Below are 18,598 nucleotides of genomic sequence, written 5' to 3' on the forward strand. Positions count from 1 at the left end.
ACATGAATTATTTTCTAATGACTCGGAAAACAATTACAAAATGTTCCTAAATGATCTTCACCATCATTAATTTATGTAACTCCTGTTTTTGTGTCTTCATGCCGGGGCGAAAACACTACGACTCTCCCAAGTGTTTTTAGGGGAAAACCCAAGCGGTTAAAATGAAGCCTGCTGCTTTCTACCAGTTTTTCTTTTTGTTTCTTTGTAAATCCGGTTTTAGTCCCTTTATACCTCTGTAAGGTTTTCGTACTGTTCTGGGAATCAAGACGTTGGACTTGGACGTGTTTGGGGACTCATTTGTGTTGTGTGTCCTGTCCTCCCATTTTGGACCTGCATAGTGACATATCAGCCCGCATACAAAGCAACAAAGGGGGGTGGGGGGGGGGGGAAGTCCGATGCCATTTTTTAATTGCTCATCTCAGAGGTGAAGGAGAACAAAAAAAAAGATTAAATAAAAATACATTTTACAGATTTGTGTTTGTCGGAACTCCCTTATTCCTGCTAGTTAGTAAGTAAAACTATTTATACAGCAGCTTTCAAGATAAAAATCACAAAGTGCTTCAACAAACAAAATGCATACATTGAAAACAAAATTAAGCAAAAGCTGATTTAAAAATGTTTTTAATTAAATTAATGACCTTATTGCAGCAAGAGGTACAAACTTACCTAGTTATTGATCATGACGTCTCCTGAAATTATGAGAATTATCCTTGGATATTTATATTTTCTTTTTCGTACAGTTTAAAAAATTTTTTTACATTAAGCCGAAAACACATAAACTAACAACCAAAAACCCAGTAGTGGCAGCATCATGCTGGGCAGTCTCTTCATCCATTATTTCTGTCAATGAGCAACATCTTTGCGAAAAAGAAATAATTTATTTGACAACAGTAGTATCTCTATATACAACAACTTCACACTCTCCAGTCTGAAGTGGTCTGGACTTTGGCACCATTAGTGATACTTTGCTGCATAAATATAAGAATTATTACTTACATTTATCATTAGCTATTCACAAAAACACAGAAGAATAGACAACGTAGAAACCCTGCAGATGAAAAAAAGAAAGAGACGAGGCTTTCATTTGCCTTTAACAGTGATGCATTGGCACAAAATGTTTAAACCTCAGATGATTTTTCTCACAAAAGGCCACATTTTGATTAAAAAACAGGTATAAGCTGTAGTGTGCTTTGCTGCAGTAAATATTGCTGAAGAAACCATTCACACCTGAAGATTTTTGCAGTCTCACCATTTGAGCTGTTCTTGGAACAACTAGAAAAGTTTTAATTTTATTGTTAGTTTCCCCATAATTCATAAAGGGTCAAAATTGTACATACCACCACCTACATTTTGTCAAATGCACTTCAACCACACAGGACTATTAACAAGGTTTTGGTGTAATTTGAGCAGAAAATTATATCATTCTTCTTGGCTGAACCTGTAGGGTTCATTCAAATAATTTGGTTTCTTGTTGATGATGTGATTTTAAAACGTAGTTCAGATATTATAAACAATATTCAAGTCATCTTTGGGGAAAAGTATTCTAGTAGGTTAATGTTTTATCCACTTCAACGTCAGTGTTTGGTATAATTTTCCTGTTGCAGACAAAAATCTGACCAAAACTGTTTTCCTCAGATGAAACATAATTTGTTAGGGTGTCTAAGTGCAACCCTGAAACCAGTAGAGCTCAAGAAAACCAGTAGCTAAAGGAGTGAGGGCAAGGCTTTCAAACCAAACAACATGGAACCAACAGTGATGAATGGTAGTGGTGGAGTCATGCTACTTTTTCTTAGAATGGCTGCAAGCTTTCTGAACATTAATGAACAACGGCGGGTCTGTGCCAGAATAGCAAACACTTTAAATGAGAGATACTCATAAGAAGACTGGTCCGATATCCAGCCAGAACCAAACAAGAAGCTTGAAGATGTGACAAAAACCTTGAGGATGACGTATCCTGCAGTTCGGGGTGTCCAAACTTACTAAAATTAAGCAAATAAAGTAGTTCATTTTATGTTTGTTTTGTTTGGTGGGAAAATGATCATAGATCAAAAGCATAGAAAGGATTTTGTGCCTTTGCTGTCTTAAAAGAAAGGCATCTACTTTTTAAATACTTTTGGCTTGAATGAACAAATTTATTCTCGATTATAAGAACAGGATTTGGATCACTTTCTGTCAAGACGCTCGCTATATTTAGCCAAGTTTCATAAATTAGATAAAAGCAGCTAATTTGGCTGCAGCAAAGTCGACTTTTCAGTGAAAGGTTGTCTTCTACTACTACTACACTTTAATACTTTATGTTGTACGTAACATCTCCCATTGTAAGAAAATTTTGTTGTCCAAATGGGGTCAGAGGGGCATTTTGGACACTCCTGCTGTGGTTGTTAAAAGATTGCTAAATTTTAGTGGAGGTGTATGTATTTGAGCCTGTATGTGTGCATGTATGGGGAAAAGTTTGAATTTGTGCTCCTTTTCATGCTTTTAGGAAGTCATTGCATTTGATTTTTTTGTACTCCAACCCAACCTGGGTAAACGTAAACCATTAAAACGATTAAAGTGTCGGAGTTGTCCTGATGCAGAACCACCCGAGCAGGACTGCAGGTCGTAATTAAGGCAGTTTTTAAACATCTGTTTGACAAAGTGCACACATTGTCTAGCGCTGAGTCTCCTCAGACCCACAGGTCCAGGTCAGTCAGTCCACACAGTAGAGCTTCATTTGTCCTTATTTTCCTCCAGTTCTTCTGCCGGCGGCGCCGTCAGTCGACTCATCTGCTGGTCCACTTGAGCTCGGCGGTGTTTTCGGACCAGGCTGCCACCCGCGAAGCCCAGGGCGCCCCCTCCCACAGCAGCAGCCACCCCAGCAGCTTTGAACCCGGCCAGCAGGCCGAGAGGGCCTCCCAGCACGCCGCCCAGCAGCGCCCCGGCGACCGGCAGCACCGCCAGCTTGTAGCCCGCCGCCTGGAGAGACATGAAGAAGAGATACGCTCCGGTTTAATTTACCTCGCGCACCTTTAGAGACGCCAGGACTTTGTGGCTTAAAGGCAGGCTGCGACAGGGCGAGCATGCATCTGCCCTTTCATGATCACTCATCAAAACGCACGCAAGGTTGAAGCCGAAGTCACAAAAAGAAAATACAAACTAGCCTGCATGTGTAAATGTAAACGGACGCATCAAAGCCTTTTTATAATCTTCATTTAGGAGAAATCAGAGAGATGTGGGGCGCGTGTTATTACAGCTGTTATCATCAGAGTGGAAGGTGCTTTTTGCTGATGGCAATTAATGATTGATTCTCTGACCTCACACACACACACACGCGCACACACACCCCGACACTCACTTGATTAACACTCGCCATTAAATTAATCTAGTTCAAAAGCCAGCATTGCTTGTCCACATCCCTGTGGCAGTCGAGGGAATTTTAATTTCATCTGAGCTAAGTTAAAAGGACTCTGGCTATAGAAGTTGTGGAGGAAGGAGGAAATGAGCGGGTTGTATATATATATATATATATCTGTGTGTGTGTGTGTGTGTGTGTGTGTGTGTAATACATGTTTGACCCGATTAGAGATTACAAGCTTTCAAAAACGTTAAAACATCTGACACCCTTCTCATTTGTTTCATCTGCTCAGCCTCTACACCCACCAACCCGGCTCACAGCAGGTGGGAGTTTGTTTGCCCTCTCCCTCAATGCTAAATTTCTTTTAAACAACCAAATTAAACATAATGTTTTATTTTATTACATTTAGCCATAAGTTACATTTAAAATGTTCCCAGTTGTTATTAAAAACCCACCACAGACACATTTTTGGTTTATTTTCTCAGAAGTTTAGTGTACTGTTGACGGGCATATAAAAAGAACCAAACCGCTACTGAAATAACACTGTTAAATTGACCTGCTAGATGTTTTAAACTTGAGCGTTTCTTTCTGTTTTTTTAAACGTGGACTATATCCAAGCAGTGGCTCAACAACTCTCATCTAGTCATTACCCATACAAAGCCCCAAAAAACACATTGCCAAAACCTAAATTTAATGAACCAACCCTGTTGTTTAGCCGGGGTTATTATTGGCACCCCGGCTAAAAAAAAAAAAAAAACCCCAAAAAACACTTAAAACTTTTATTACAGCAGCATAATCTCACACTGAAAAAGTTTAACAAAAACCGGGAAATCATGTTGTTTTTTTTCCCCAGAAGCATTGGTGCTCACATTCGTAGAAACCCTAATAAAGTAAATACAACTAAACAGTTTTTATTATTATTATTTTTAAGAATTTGTAGTCATCAGTAGTCTTTATTTATTTATTTATTTGCTAGTCTGATAGGGAAAAGGCAAATAGAGGCGAGCATGTTTTAAAGGCCCAGGTCAGCAATCAAACTAGCGACTTGACTTTGAGTTAACGCTCATGTTCCACAAATATGAGGCGACACAGATTCCTATTCTCCTAGTCACTCTTCAAAATGGGAAAGTTAAGAGAACATTTAAACATGTTGATTTTCATAAATCTGTGAAAATATCTCCTCTCCTAAACTTGTACTTATTCACTTTAACATTAAAACAACTGGAACTGTGACAAACAAGGCTGGACTGGGACTTTCGTCCAACTTAATGTTAGGACGATGAAAATGAAAAAGTGAAAAAGTCTCTAAGGATCATTTTTTTATATGAGATCATGTTACAGTAATAGAATATTAATTTAATCTCGTTTTCTGCACATCTTTTAACAGGGAAGCTATGCTATGCCACATTTATTTAGTTAATTTCAGAGAGCGTTACACTAATAATTTCTCATATTTGTAACTTTTACATATGTAACAAAAACTGATCATTAAACAAATCCCTCAGATGATGAGCAACCTTTTTAAAAAGTTTTACTTAAGATGAAAGTTTCATATAGGAATGTGTTTCTGTTTTTCTATCTTTGATTTAAAATAAATTCTTCAACAGGGACATAATTTTTAAAAAAAGGATTCATTCTGGATAATAAAGAGAAAAAGTTCAATATTTGTAATACATATAAAGGTCAGTGACTTGTCCTCTGATTTATATTGTGTGTTAAAGTAGCTGAACTGGGAAATGACAACATATTTATTTAAATCTAACCATACACACCCACACACCCATGTGGGTCCTGCCTTGCTCACCTTATCCAACGTCTTCATCACTCCCACCGCCCCCGTCTTTCCCCTCTCCTCTCTCTATTTCCTTAATTGCAGCTTTCCTCCATATTGGAAGGGATCGATGGGGACAAACGCAGTGGAATGGCTGGGAGGCAAAGTGCCATCGATCTCCCAAACACCACACACACTCACACAGGGGGATCATCGGGACATAAACACACAGATACATAAACACCCACCTTCCCCAGGCTCCTGGTCCCCTCCTCCACGTTGGCCGCGGCTGTGTTGACGTTGTCCTCTATGCTGTCAATCTTCTCCTGCTGGGACTGAAGCACGGAGGAGCACATTAGCACACACTCATATTCCAAGGTGCACTGACACACACACACACACACGCCCGCAGGTGCAGCGACCACCTGTTGTGTTCAAAGATTTATTTTCTGACTGACCAAACTCTGCTCTCCTGCACGGTGGAGGCACATGTGCGCGGCGTCGGTATATTCGTCTGGGATTCGGTCACTGTGTGTGCTATTGTGTGGGTCTCATGAAATATTCAGAGTGGCAGCTGCCTCTCGCCCCATGTGAGGACTGGACGGACACAGGGGCCAAACAACAAGCAGAACACAGAGCTCTACCCTTCGTTTCCTCTTCCTCCTCAGAAACAACCCGCGCCTCCTTCACCTGCTCTTACTGCTCCTCTTACATGACAAAAAGCAACTTCCTGTTGCTTTCTGATGATATTTTGCTCATTCCTGCAGAGGTCTGCAATATTCACCAGCCTCCGAGTTACGCTAAGCTGTTTTGTCGTCGCTCTCTCATCCAACAGGCTGTTATTGTTTTTGTCTTCAAATCTGAAACTTTAGAGCCTGGCAGAAGAACTCAATAAACTTGTTTTATTACAATAACTAGTTTGATTTCTTCTAAAGGAAATGACGAATTCCTAAAAAAAAGCTTCATAGAGCACTCTTATGATCTTTTTGGTAATATAAAATAAGACAGAACGTGCATACACAACTTAGATTGCACATAACACAACAACTGTGTTATGTGCTCAAATGGCTCAAAAATATGTTTATATTTTTACAAAATAGTTTAATTTTTAAAAATTCGCTTGAAACACGAGTCAAAAACATTTGTTAATATAAAATTTTAAAAAAGCTCATTTTAAGTTGCATGAAAAGAATTGTTGAATTTAAATATTTCCCATAATAATTTAATATTTATCAAAAGATAAACATTTTGACAAAAAAAAAAAAACTTTTCTCCTTCAGTCTGTAGATTTAAGAAAACTGTAAACCTTATAAAATTGGCGTAGGTAAGTTTAAGTTGACAAAAACTATTAGAACTAAATAACAGAGAAACACTGGGATAATCATTTGTTTAAATAGTCAATATTTAAAACTGACAATTTGTAAAAAAAAAAAAAAAAAAAAGTTTTGCAAAGCAGCCAGGTATTTTAGAAATTAAGATTAAGGCTGCAGAAAAGATGGGACGAAAAGAAGCGTTGGGCAAAACTTGTTTTTTCAAATTAATCTAAAACACATTTTAATATTTTTCAGAATTGAATTTTTTCCAACATTTGCTTCATAACCCAGCAGGTTTTTGTTTAATAACTATTGAAAAAAATCAAAAGTTTAAATTTGTAAGAAATTTGAGACGTTTGGAGCTAAATAACGCTGGAAATCTTACACATTTTTAAAATAGTTTTATGTGTTTTACAAATTAAAATTTGACGTTTATACATAAATCCAAGATAAATCCAAAGATATTTAAGGTTAATATCAGATTAGAAAAAAGTACAAATGATTCCTCTTTTAATAACAAAATCAGGAAACTATTCAACTTCACAGATGATGTAAAAAAAAAAAAAAACCTCGTAAAATGACAGAGTAGTAAGAAAATTAGACGAACTATAGAGCGGCTGATTTTATTTGGTTCTTTAAACGCATTTGTTAGCTAAATAGATCATTCAACGCTTAGAGATCGGTGGAAAGTTCTAAAGAGAAGGCAGAGAAGTAAAGAAACTCAGCCGCTAACGTGACAAAAACAAAGGAACAACCACACACTCACTCACTCAGTGTTTCCACTGTGGCTCAGCCTGATGGAATATAACTCCCCAAACAACATCTCTCACCTGAGAGACGCCACAACATGTCTATGCTCTTTTGCCTCCCTCTGTATTATTTTTTCTTACACCGCTACGTCTTCGCTCTCTCTTTCTCTCTCCTTTGCTAATCTCTCCTTCTCTCAGCCTCCCTGCTCCTCTCACTCTTTCCCCGAGGAAAGAGATAATCTGAACCGTCTGTTCTCCACCTGCTCTGTTGCATCCCTCGTTTCCCTCCTCTCCCCACATGACAACCTGCCGTCCTCCCACCAAACCCCCCCTCCTCCCTCTCTCCCTCCCTCTCGTCAACTCCTCGGCCTCTCCCCAGCGTAGGACCTCTGGGGCCCCGGCCGTTCTCTCCCGAGCTGATCTCTGAGGACGCCGCTCAGACGCGCTTCCTGGAAACAGTGCGGCTGAGCGGCCTCCGTCACTCCTGAGTTTGCTGCATGTAGACGGAGCAATGCAGGAAACGTGAACGTAGGAACCTGCAGAGTGTTTTTACTCACATGGACAAGCAGGGAGAACTCCGTCACCAAGCCGCTCAGTTCCTTTAGGTCCTGAGGGAGAGAAACGTTAAGGTTTTCTTTTATTTCAGTTAATTACTTATCAGACAAATCTACTGCAATATCTAATGAAAATAAACTAAAGATCCATCTCACTGCAACCTCCTCCATTTTTCCTATTTTCAAGAATCAGTTTCCCTTTTTCCTCATTTCTCCTTTTTAGAGTTATACCTCATTACACCGTGCTGTTAAAAAGAAATCACCCATATTTGCTTTTAAGTCTTTCAGACCATCAAACTAATTTTAATATCAGATAAAAGTACAACATGCAGTCTCAGAATGATGCACTGCAGAAACACAAAACCTCAAAAGTATTTTGGGTTTCTAGTGCAAATTTTATGTTTGTACTCTTGAAATAAGACAAAACTAACTTACGGGTAAACTTTTTAGCAAGATGTAGGAAAAGTAAAAGCATTAGTTCCACTGGCAGATTATTTCACTCATTACAATACATTTTCCCATGTTAGAAGTGAAATAATCTGCCAGTGGAGCAAGAACTTTTCTTAAAATCAATATCAGGAATTACTGATTTAAAACAAGCTCCTACACATTACTTAAATATTACTTGTAAGTTAGTTAAAAAGTGATAACTCCTTGTGAAACAATGACTTAAAGGCGGTTAAACACATGTAAGGAAATGTGTTTAACCTACAATTAGGCCTGGGCATCGTTTTCACCCAGGCCTAATTACTAGCAGACCTGTTGAATGAAGAAATCACTCAAACAGAGTGATTTCCTCAGACCTGTTTCATGTTCTTCATGGTTTTTGTCACATCTTCAACACATATCACGTTCCACATTAAAGAAACTTTGGTACAGACCGGAAACAAAGTAATTGACTTTGATTAGTCTGGAAATTGTAACAGAGCCACGTTTACTAAAAAAAAACATCCTGATGATCATCAGCAACTTTGGGAAAACAGTCGGTGAGCATTTCAGATAAAGAACATCACTACCAGCGAAACATGGTGGTGGCAGTGTGATGATCTGGGCCTCTTTGCCAGTTTGATCCTTGAATTTTGCTCTCCAGAGGAAAACCCTGTGCGCAAATCCAGCCATTGTTTCTCGACCTCAAGCGTCCTTGACCTCTACAGCAGGATGACCTAAAGGAAGTTCATCTCTGAACGGCTCAAAGTGATACTCAAAGTGAACTAAAACAGACTTGAAACCTCTACAATGTGGCTGAATTAAAACAATTCAGAAAAAAAGGGGGCCAAAATTCCTCCACCGTGATGTAAAACACTCATTTTCAGTTATTGCAAACGCTTGACTGCAGATGTTACCACAAAGTGTGGCACAACCTGTTCTTAGGGTATGGAGGTAATTGTTCTGGGTTCTTTTGTGACCTCCTGGGTTGATGAGCAATAGTTTAGTTTTGTTAGCCTGGACACCCCTGGAAAGGCTCATCTTGATACCATGTTTTCTCCATAAATGCATAATGGCCCTCAATTCCTTAGGAATGGCTTCATATCCCTTTTCCGACTGACAAGTCTAAAGTCATTTGTTCCTCAAAGACAAGCCACAAAAAAAAAACAAAAAAACAACAACAAAGGAAAAAAAACTGAAGACGTCTGCTAGCTGGTAAATACTTTCTCACATAAAAGTTTATAAACACTTGTTTGTCCTGTGCTGAATAAAGATATTTTTTCTCATGAAATTGACCTTTTTAACGAACGCACCTCTTCCAGATTATCCCACGACTCGGACGCATTCTGATCGGCCGGGATTTCTGGAAGCCGAAGTTGAATCTGCAGGTCCGACAGCGGCTCCTCGTCTTCCTCCTCCAGATCGTGGCAGCTGCTGGACCGACTGATGGAGGGGCGAGTGTCCGGCGGCGCCGCGGGGACCGGTGGGGGCGGGTTGGAGTGCAGAAGCAGGAAGTCCTGTGCTGCGGCTGACGCTCTGTCCCTGACCGGCTTTACGAGCTCCTCCAGAGCTTCGGCGTCTTCAGATCGGACCCGGCTGCACAGCTGCTCCATCTCTCTCATGTTGGCTCTCAGTTGCTGCAGAACCGTACATGACTCACAGGTTACTCAGAGTGAAATCCCACTGTGGTGCTTAGGAAACTAAAATAAAGTTAAAATGAATTAAGTACTTGAAATGTACTAAAAATAAGAAGCAAGACAAGCACAACTTTTGGTTGTTAAGGTTCAGAAGCATGAAAAGGAACCTAAATTATGTTTTTATTCAAAAAATATTTTGATTACTGATTCCAGTTTTCCAACGGAGCCTATTTGTTCAAAACATTGCATCCTGCGTGATTCCACTTGTTTTTTAGATATGAAACACCGAGGTGCTGAATTTGTTCAAAGTTAATTTCACCCGTACCCTTCAAAATAAGACTCATTTTCGGGCAACTGAAGGAGGACCCAAGCTTGACCGGAACTTTCAAAACAAAATTATAAGGCAGAATTTGTGCGGCCCTCCGACTGCAGTTCAAGAATGATACAAATTTGTTGATGTAGATGGAGACTTTTTATCTGAAATCAGGGTAAAATTATTACCAACATGATTTCCTTAAACTCTTAATACACAAAGTATTCATCTCTTTATGACGAAGCTTTTACAATAAGCAGAACCACGTCTATCTAAAGGCTTTTACCGAAAAGCAAACGAGTTTTTATCTAATTTATTAAACTTGGCTAACTATGTGGCACTGTTGCCTAGCAACAAGAAGTTCCTTGGTTCGAGTCCCGGCCTGGGGTCTGTCTACTCTACATGGAGCTTATGTTCTCCCTGTGCATGTGTAGGTTCTCTCAGGGTACTCCAGCTTCCTCCCACAGTCCAAAACACGACTATCAAGCTAACTATTTTTTAATAGAACTAAACTAGTCATATCCTGCCCTTTAAAAATAAGCCTTAAAGTAGCTTAATTTGTATTTTTCAGACATATAGTGTTATTTTATAGCATAATCAAGAAACTATGTTACTTTCAATTGTCATAAAAATGTTGTATATATCAGACATGGTTTGACTTCACAATTTAACAATTTGAAATTGGGCCTCTGTCTCTTTAAGAAGCTCCTGCGCTACGTATTCACTACGTTATCACAACAACGCTTCTCCATGATGCCGTTTACAACTGTTCTTAGGTCAGCAGACGAGCAGTTCCATCAGGTGTTTTCTAATTGCTGTTGCTGCCACTAGTCTGGAGGAGCTGAGTGGCAGAAGCTCGGCTGGAGACTCCAAGGAGGAGCTTTGATTGAGCGAGCGTTTAGGCACGCTGAAGATTTGTCAAGCATGCATGAAAGAATCAAAGCAACACTCCAGGTATGTTTTTGATGAGGGAATAACATTATAACGAGATACAAAGCTAAAAAACACAAACTTTACATGGTACCTCCCCTTTCATCGAAATAAAAGCCTTGATATTTCGAATAGTAGATTATTGCAAAACGAGATCTCACATTACTAGTGGATGAAAAATTTAAACTGCTGTCCTTTCAAATCAAAGCTCATTGGGGATCTTCAAAATAAAAGCCTTTTCATAATTCATTCATTACAAAGATGAACTCCACATTCCTTGTGAGCTTATGCTCATCATTTACAATGTTTGTTCAATGTTCGGTCCATGTGTGTGTGTTTATACGTGTCTGTGTGGGGGTGTTTGCTTGTGAGTGAGGAGCTTAGTAAGTTTTAGATGTGAGGCAGGGGAACACAGGAAATGCCCCGAGGGTGACAGGAGGATTACATCGCGGCCATCAGCCCTCCAGGCCGAGGAACAACCCGGCCTTGTTGGGTCAACATCCTGCCGATAACACATTCCTTTAATTACAGAACATGAATAAACATACGCCCACACCCATGTCTCCATGTGCACGAAGCCGAAAAGACAAACTGATTAACATGAAGGCAGACGGGTCGGGCACCTGTCAGCCTGCAAATGAACCGGGTTGGTAATGTGAGCACGGATCCTGACCTAACACATGAAAGACGAGACATTTCATGGATTCTGATTTAAGGACCACCCATCAGTCCACCTACCCACCAACACCCCAAAAAAACCACAAAAAAACCCCAACACATCCCAAAAAACACACAAACATCTAAAGCAGCAGCACATAAAACTGACTCTGGCTTAATGACTTGAAGACACAGGAAAGCACTCCGTGAGTGCTCCCAGAGGGGTGAGAGGATAGGTGTGTGTCCGTTTGGAGTTATTTCACCTTCAGAGACACAGAGGCTTCCAGGCAACAGCATCCCCCCTCAGGGGTCTTCACACCAGCCAGGTGAACAAGAACGCCAAGAACTACTTACCACATGCAGGAATTAAGGTTCTGGTGGAAATTCACTCTATCGCTTATTTAGCTTTTTAGTTTTTTTTTTACATGTGTGGAGAATAAATGCAAATATATTCTTGACATATTGTAAAATATATTTACACTAAACACAGGCCCATCCATACATCCATCATAAATAAAAAAAACAATTCATTAATACATTTTTGTTATTATACTGTACTTAAGGGGGCAGTATTATGAGTTTTCCAGGTACATAATGCCATTTTATAACACAATCAAGTAGCTATGTTATAAAAATATAAAAATGCTGTAAATATCAAACATGGCTTAAAAGAAATTTGCCTTCCTAATTTGATGCCTTGAAATTGGGCCTCTATCTCTTTAAAAACTCCTGCTCTTTCTGAAACGCCGCCTTCAGGAAGTCAAAACAACACGGTTCCTCTACTAACCTTTTAACAATGTTTTTACCAGCGTTGCACTGAGAAGTAGCTCATTTAATGAGCTCAGCAGGTGTGCAGTTCCACCAGGTGTTTGCTAACTGCTGCTGGCTAGTCTGAAGGAGCTGAGTGGGGAAGTCGTGGAGGAGGGCTGCTCTGTGAGGTGGAAGTTCAGTAGCTTGAAAACTCCTCTAAGGAGGCGCTAGCTCTAACAAGGTGTTTTGCCCAGCTGAATGGTTGCCACGGGAGATTAAAGGATTTCTCAAACATGCATGAAAAAATCAGGACAACACTCCAGGTTTGTTTTTTAAGAAGGGATGACAGTATAACGTGATGTAAAGCTTAAAAAAGTTGATCTTACATGATCTTACACATCTTACTAGCCCTTTAAAATGAGCTAAAAAGCCTAAAGAACATTGAAAATTTGATTCTGAATCAGAAAACAAACTTTTCTTTGACTTGACTTCAGAAGGGAAATTTAATCCTATTTTATTGGAGAACTGACTAGAGATCGAAGTTGGGTTTTGAGTTTCAGTCTCTAGATGTTAAAGCTAATAGAGCCAGATCCTTGAAGACCTGCAGCTGTAATTGCAGTGACTTTTCTACAAAGTACACCTTTGTCATTTTTTTGTCCATCATGTAAGGTGCTGTAGTTTGTGGTTGCACTATGAGAGTTAAAGGCACTGTGACTGACTGTTCACTTTGAACTCTATTTTCCAGCAATAGTTTATAGATATCAAACTGGCTCTACAGCAGAAAACTAACAATTATTTCCTTAATTTGGATGTTGTCTGTACTTAAATGGATAAACCCACCAATAGCTGCCCTAAATCTGCTCTTTGATCTTTAAATTGGAAAACGTGATTGCGACAAATGTAGAAAATGTCAAGATCTACATGTAGGAGGCCACAGGCTTCAAGAGGTTTATTAAACAAATACACTCTGATGCAGAGACATATGGGGTTAAGGCACTCTAATTGGCAGTCAGTTAAATTATCTTCTAAATAAAACCTGCTATTCATTAAATACACATGCTTTAGATGCCTTCCCTGTTCATTTAAAAAGTTCTAACATACCTGAACAGTTCTGCTGGCATTTATTTGCTCCTGATGGAGGGGCTCCCACTGCTGGCTCTGTTGATACTGCAAACACAAAAGATAAAACATGCACTTCTTCCCACTGACGCAGCATCCTGGTGTGATCATGTGTCCAGGCAGACGCGAGTCCTCACCTTCAGTATGTTACTGTGGTGTTTCTGCAGCCTCTCCAGGTCCGTGGGCAGAGCTACTTTAATGAACTTGTTGATGGGTCCCTCCAGGCGCCTTAGTGTCAGCTTGTTGCCTTCCTCTGCCATGTGTCCTGCTGAGTGTCCACAGCCGACACCTCTGTGTAACTTCCACGCCGCACCTGCTCGGCCGAACCTCACTGTGCCCGCACACTGCAAACACCAGCAGAGCTCGATTTTTATTAAACACACAGTTCGAGTGAATTAACTTCGCGACATTAGTTTATGACACTGAATCCTTAACAACTAATTTAAAGTATAAAACAGAAACATTCATCTATGGCAGATAGCTGTGTGTATAGAGAACACAGTTTACATCTGGAAGAAAGAAAAGAAGGAAGGACAGCAGGTGTTATGTTTTATTTTTTTTCTTCATGTGAGATTGAAGAAAGAAACCGAACCTTTAAAATGCAGTGAATTTCAAAGTTTGTTATTTTTAGTCAGTTATAAAAATACATTGAAATTTTGTCCTTCTCAGTTCAGACGTGCTAAAAAGACATTTAAAGTCAGGCTTTATAGCCCATTTGATCAATCCCAACCACCTTGCAGCCACCTTTAGGCATCAATAGACGTCTTTATGTTCTGCAAGGATTCAGTAAGCTCTGCACTGGTGGCAGCATGTGTCTTGAAATGACTGAGAAACAGTCATTGAATACCCTGACGATTTCCTAATGGCTACTCACATGCAAAGTCATTGCAGTGCAATGAAGTTCGCTCTGTTTTCTGTAGGTAACCAAGAACACAACCAATCAATGTTTTTAAGGACATTCAATCCTCTTTTATGACAATTTGCCTCTATATTTGATTAATAGAGTGATTTCTGCTGGACTTGTGAAAGATTTACCTTTGACATCCCAACCTTACCTGTTGGGATGCTATTTTGCCTTCAAGAAGCCTGTCAGAGATTTCTTAGCTTAATGTTTGCTTTAAACCAATGTGAATCAGATTTATTGGAGGTCATCTAACAGTCTTTTCTTATACGGATGTCTTATTCCTCAGGATGTCAGAAAGAGGATGCTCTTCTCGAATGTGGTTGTTACAAATATGAACTAGTTTCTGGTGGTTTTATGCTACATTTTGTGAGAATGCTTCTGTCATTTTACGCTAAAGTTTTATTTATGTTCTTACGGCATCGGCAGAAAAAAGGTTATTATCATGGATTGTAAACCTCAAATAAAAACATAACTGTATTCTGGCATTTACACAAAAATTAAAACCAAACAAATGTAGCATAATCTATTTTCTAGCAATTTACAGCTTTCTAATGAGCAGAATATTAAAGTGTTTTGTTGTTTTGGGCTTTGTAAAGTAACGCCAGTATAACAGACTGATACTAGCTGGTTGTTCAATCATGGTGTCTTCTGTTTTTCTTCCACTCAACTTTCCATCATTCTGCTTGGATACAGCAGACTAGGCATTAGTTTTTCTGGCTGTTTACTGGACCGCTGCCCGGTCAGCAGTCTTCCCCATGATTGCGTAGGCCATAGCATAGCATTTTTGCAGTAACTATACATTTTCATTGGTCCTATGTAATATTCTAATGTTCCAGGGACTGAACTTTGTGTTTTTGTTAGCCATAGTCACTAAAATGAACAGCAATAAATCCTTGAAATAAATTACAGTGTTTTCTAATAATTCTGAACATAATTTGAGTTTCACTAAAAATTATATTTTTAATCATGCTCTAATTTATTCACATACACAAATTTTTTCAGCATCATAAATTTCAAACACACTTTAAGGTCACTGATGATTAGGCCAAGTGCAAGAGTTGTGATGTATGTCAACATTGTATATGCTTGGTACATTAATATATCAGAGATTACTACTATGACTATGCATATTAGTATCCCTACAAATAAAACAATATTGTATAAATACTCTAGTATGTAATACGCTACTTGTTCTATATGTGGTTGTATAGTGGGTTGTTTAGCCCACTACCAATAAAACCCAGTGATATCAAACACAGTTTTTAAAACAGTTTAAATAACCACAATGGTAAAAAAAAAATCCCTACTGGGAAAGTGTTGGCATATTTGGACCTTTTAAAGAATGCTTTTCGCTCTTTCCTATTTCACAGAAACACCAATCACCGAGAAAGTTTAAGTTAAAGGGAAGAGAAAAAGCTATTAAGTGAGAATTGCAACCTTAACTCTTATTGGTCTGAAAGTTGATTGGAATAAGAAAATAATAATAATTCATAAATCTATTGCCAGGTCTTTTCTAGCAGAGGTGGCAAACATGTCGTATACATACAGAAAAACTATTGGATTCTTTTGTTCATACCTTTGTTTTGTCTTCAATTATTAAAAACTAAAGTATGTTCGGGTTTATTTTAAAGCAGCAGAGTTGTCATACGTGTATAAAAGAGCATAATTTAAAAGACAATATTCCTTTCGAAAGAACGTCGTAGGAATAATTACTTGGCCTCAGGTATTTTTCTGATGAAGTTGAATTTAGCAGCAGTGAGAAAGGAAACCTATTCTGATAGATTATTTTTTTAGAGACCTAATTATGCAAACAGCAACGAAAATCCGTAGCAAATCATTTTAAGAGGCGAAACATTACCTGTTACTATTTTTTCAGTTTTTATTTCCTGAAGCTAAATCAGGTCACATTTCATTAGCCTGACTGTCGCAAAAAGGCTTAAACAGAAAGTGAAATTAAATTATATTCGCTGACAGCTCAGAGTGTAAGCTTAAATTAAAGGGCCATTTCAGTTTGAGGCAAGCTCCCTGAAATATTTAACCAGCTTCTTTATGAGAGACAAACAGGCGTTAATTAACCCACATTATCCTGGAGACAGACAGATTGTAAACATCAAAGTTAAAGGACAAAATGCGTCACTTACCTGTCGGAATACAGATCATTAATGTGATTTATACAACCGAAGCTCGACGTGAGCCTTCATACTGATCAGAAAATTAACTTTCACATACAATTGGATTGATCAAAGAACTATTTCGCCCCAAATCAGCAAGTTGTATGTAAACAATTCTCTTCCTGGTGCGGCACTAAAAAGTTACCGACCTCAAACGGCGCCCACAGCCAGTTAGTTCCCAATCTATTTTCTGGCATTTTTGCTCCTAAAGCTTAGATTTTAATTATTTATTTATTTGTTTATTTAGTTACTTGCATATATAATTGTGTAACCGTCATATTAAATCCCATATAGAGAACTGCAAAAATAGTAATATTTTTGAATTTCTTCTCATTTTGTCACATGACAAACACAAAGCTCCATGTATTATACCGTGACTTTATGTGATGTTACAACGCAAAGATCTACATAAACTGGAGAAAAATGACATGTGAATGTATTCAGCTCCTTTCACTTGTATATCTTGAAATCAGTAGTTCTCTTTGTGTGCACTGATGTTAGTATAAAATGTAGCTGTTCTTTGAAGCAACATTTCAAAGAACAGCTACAACACCATAAAGACCAAAGAACACAACAAACAAGTCAGGGGTAAAGTTATGAGGAAATTACATTAATGCTCTGTACAGCAAAATGAGGCTCTACAAAGAATTGACTCAGGCAAATGAACCCTATGCACGTCAAGTTTTCATTTGCAACCATCCATTATTTTTCTTCCACTTTAAATTTATGCACATCAAAATCCTATTAAAATACACTTAAATTTGTGCTTGCTGACAACCACGTTTTCACCTCTATTTTCACAATTTGTTTTGTATCAAAAGAAGAAGGTAAATCCAAACCCCCATGAGTTTCTAGACAAACAGCACCAAATCCGCAACAACAAATACATCCTGCCCCCTCTAATTTAGCAGAAACAAGAGTTTAACTATTTCTGTTGATTTGCTATTTAAACTTTCACTGTCAGTTTTGATCCGCCCTCTCAGTCTGCAAGTCTGGGAGTCCCCCAGAACAAATGGCACTCAAATGGACAAATCGCACTCACAGACTGACAGACAAACGCACACAACAACTGCAGCAGATGGGTACAACACCAGGGGAAATCCCCTGCAGCTGGGGACGGCGTGCTTCACTGCGGCCCCTCGCATGGAGCATCCGCTGAGGGAAGAGTGTGTGTGTGGGGGTTGGCCTAAATGTCAAAGGTAAAAGGTGCTGTGGAATGGAAACATGCAATAGACCCACTCACACAGACTGATCTCAGAGTAGAGGAGGGGGAACCCCAGCCCTTCTCTCTGACTGTCTTCAAAACACAACACAAACAAAAATCTCACACTTAATGTCACTTTCCACAAGATCTATGCTGTTTATACACACAGTAGGTTGAGACAGCATGACAAAAACGGAAATGTCATGTAAATATGACTGAATTATATTGGGTTTGGACTTTTATGTGAGTTCGTTTGTGCTCATAAATATGAACGAAACTGAATTTTTATCACCCTGTCATGTGTCCAACATTTTACATGTATGACCACACAGAACAAGAGTGGAAATTCTGTGGTTGCAACGTCTCAAAATCTCAAGCCAGACGCCACCCACCTACAGCAAGAAATGTTAGACAGCCGCAAAGAGCTACCCCTTCCTCCTGTACGTGAATTATTGTTTCTGTTTTTTAATTTCTTATTCAACAAAACATATATACAAAAATTTTATATTTTTTAGATATAAATTTTTGCTCTATATTATCTGGAAAAATCTGTAACAAATCCTTAATTGTTATGTTATGTTCTACGGTCACTTTAAAAGATGTATTGGTCCAACTCATATCCAATAATATACTAATGCAGTCATGGTAATAAAAAATAGATTTCCTTTAAATTCAGTTCATGACGTTTTAATTATTATTTTTTAGCAATTTTTCTTTTGTCGTTTTATTCTTTATGTATGTTTTACTCATGTCTTCATTTTCAGTT

The 18,598-nt window shown here is 38.7% G+C and overlaps 1 protein-coding gene across 1 annotated transcript; it reads right to left on the minus strand.

The window, feature by feature from the left end:
- Positions 1-87: 87 nt before the first annotated feature.
- On the minus strand, positions 88-16,772 carry stx17 (syntaxin 17). The gene is made up of 7 exons (XM_028012316.1): positions 16,599-16,772; positions 13,691-13,897; positions 13,536-13,601; positions 9,461-9,784; positions 7,725-7,775; positions 5,354-5,440; positions 88-2,955 (listed from the first exon to the last, which is right to left on the minus strand). Exons 2-7 carry the CDS (start codon positions 13,811-13,813, stop codon positions 2,710-2,712), a joined length of 897 nt encoding a protein of 298 aa, XP_027868117.1. The 5' UTR covers positions 13,814-13,897; positions 16,599-16,772; the 3' UTR covers positions 88-2,709.
- Positions 16,773-18,598: the final 1,826 nt, after the last annotated feature.

This window comes from Xiphophorus couchianus, chromosome 3 (genome assembly GCF_001444195.1).
Source record: "Xiphophorus couchianus chromosome 3, X_couchianus-1.0, whole genome shotgun sequence".
Lineage (NCBI taxonomy): Eukaryota > Metazoa > Chordata > Actinopteri > Cyprinodontiformes > Poeciliidae > Xiphophorus > Xiphophorus couchianus.

Excerpts from the sequence above, each read along its gene's own strand:
- stx17 (XM_028012316.1), bottom strand. The coding sequence starts at position 13,813 with ATGGCAGAGGAAGGCAACAAGCTGACACTAAGGCGCCTGGAGGGACCC. Across the intron at positions 7,776-9,460 it reads CGTGGGATAATCTGGAAGAG|GACCTAAAGGAACTGAGCGG; the intron begins GTGCGTTCGTTA and ends TCTCTCCCTCAG. Across the intron at positions 5,441-7,724 it reads AGTTCTCCCTGCTTGTCCAT|TCCCAGCAGGAGAAGATTGA; the intron begins GTGAGTAAAAAC and ends TCCGTGCTTCAG.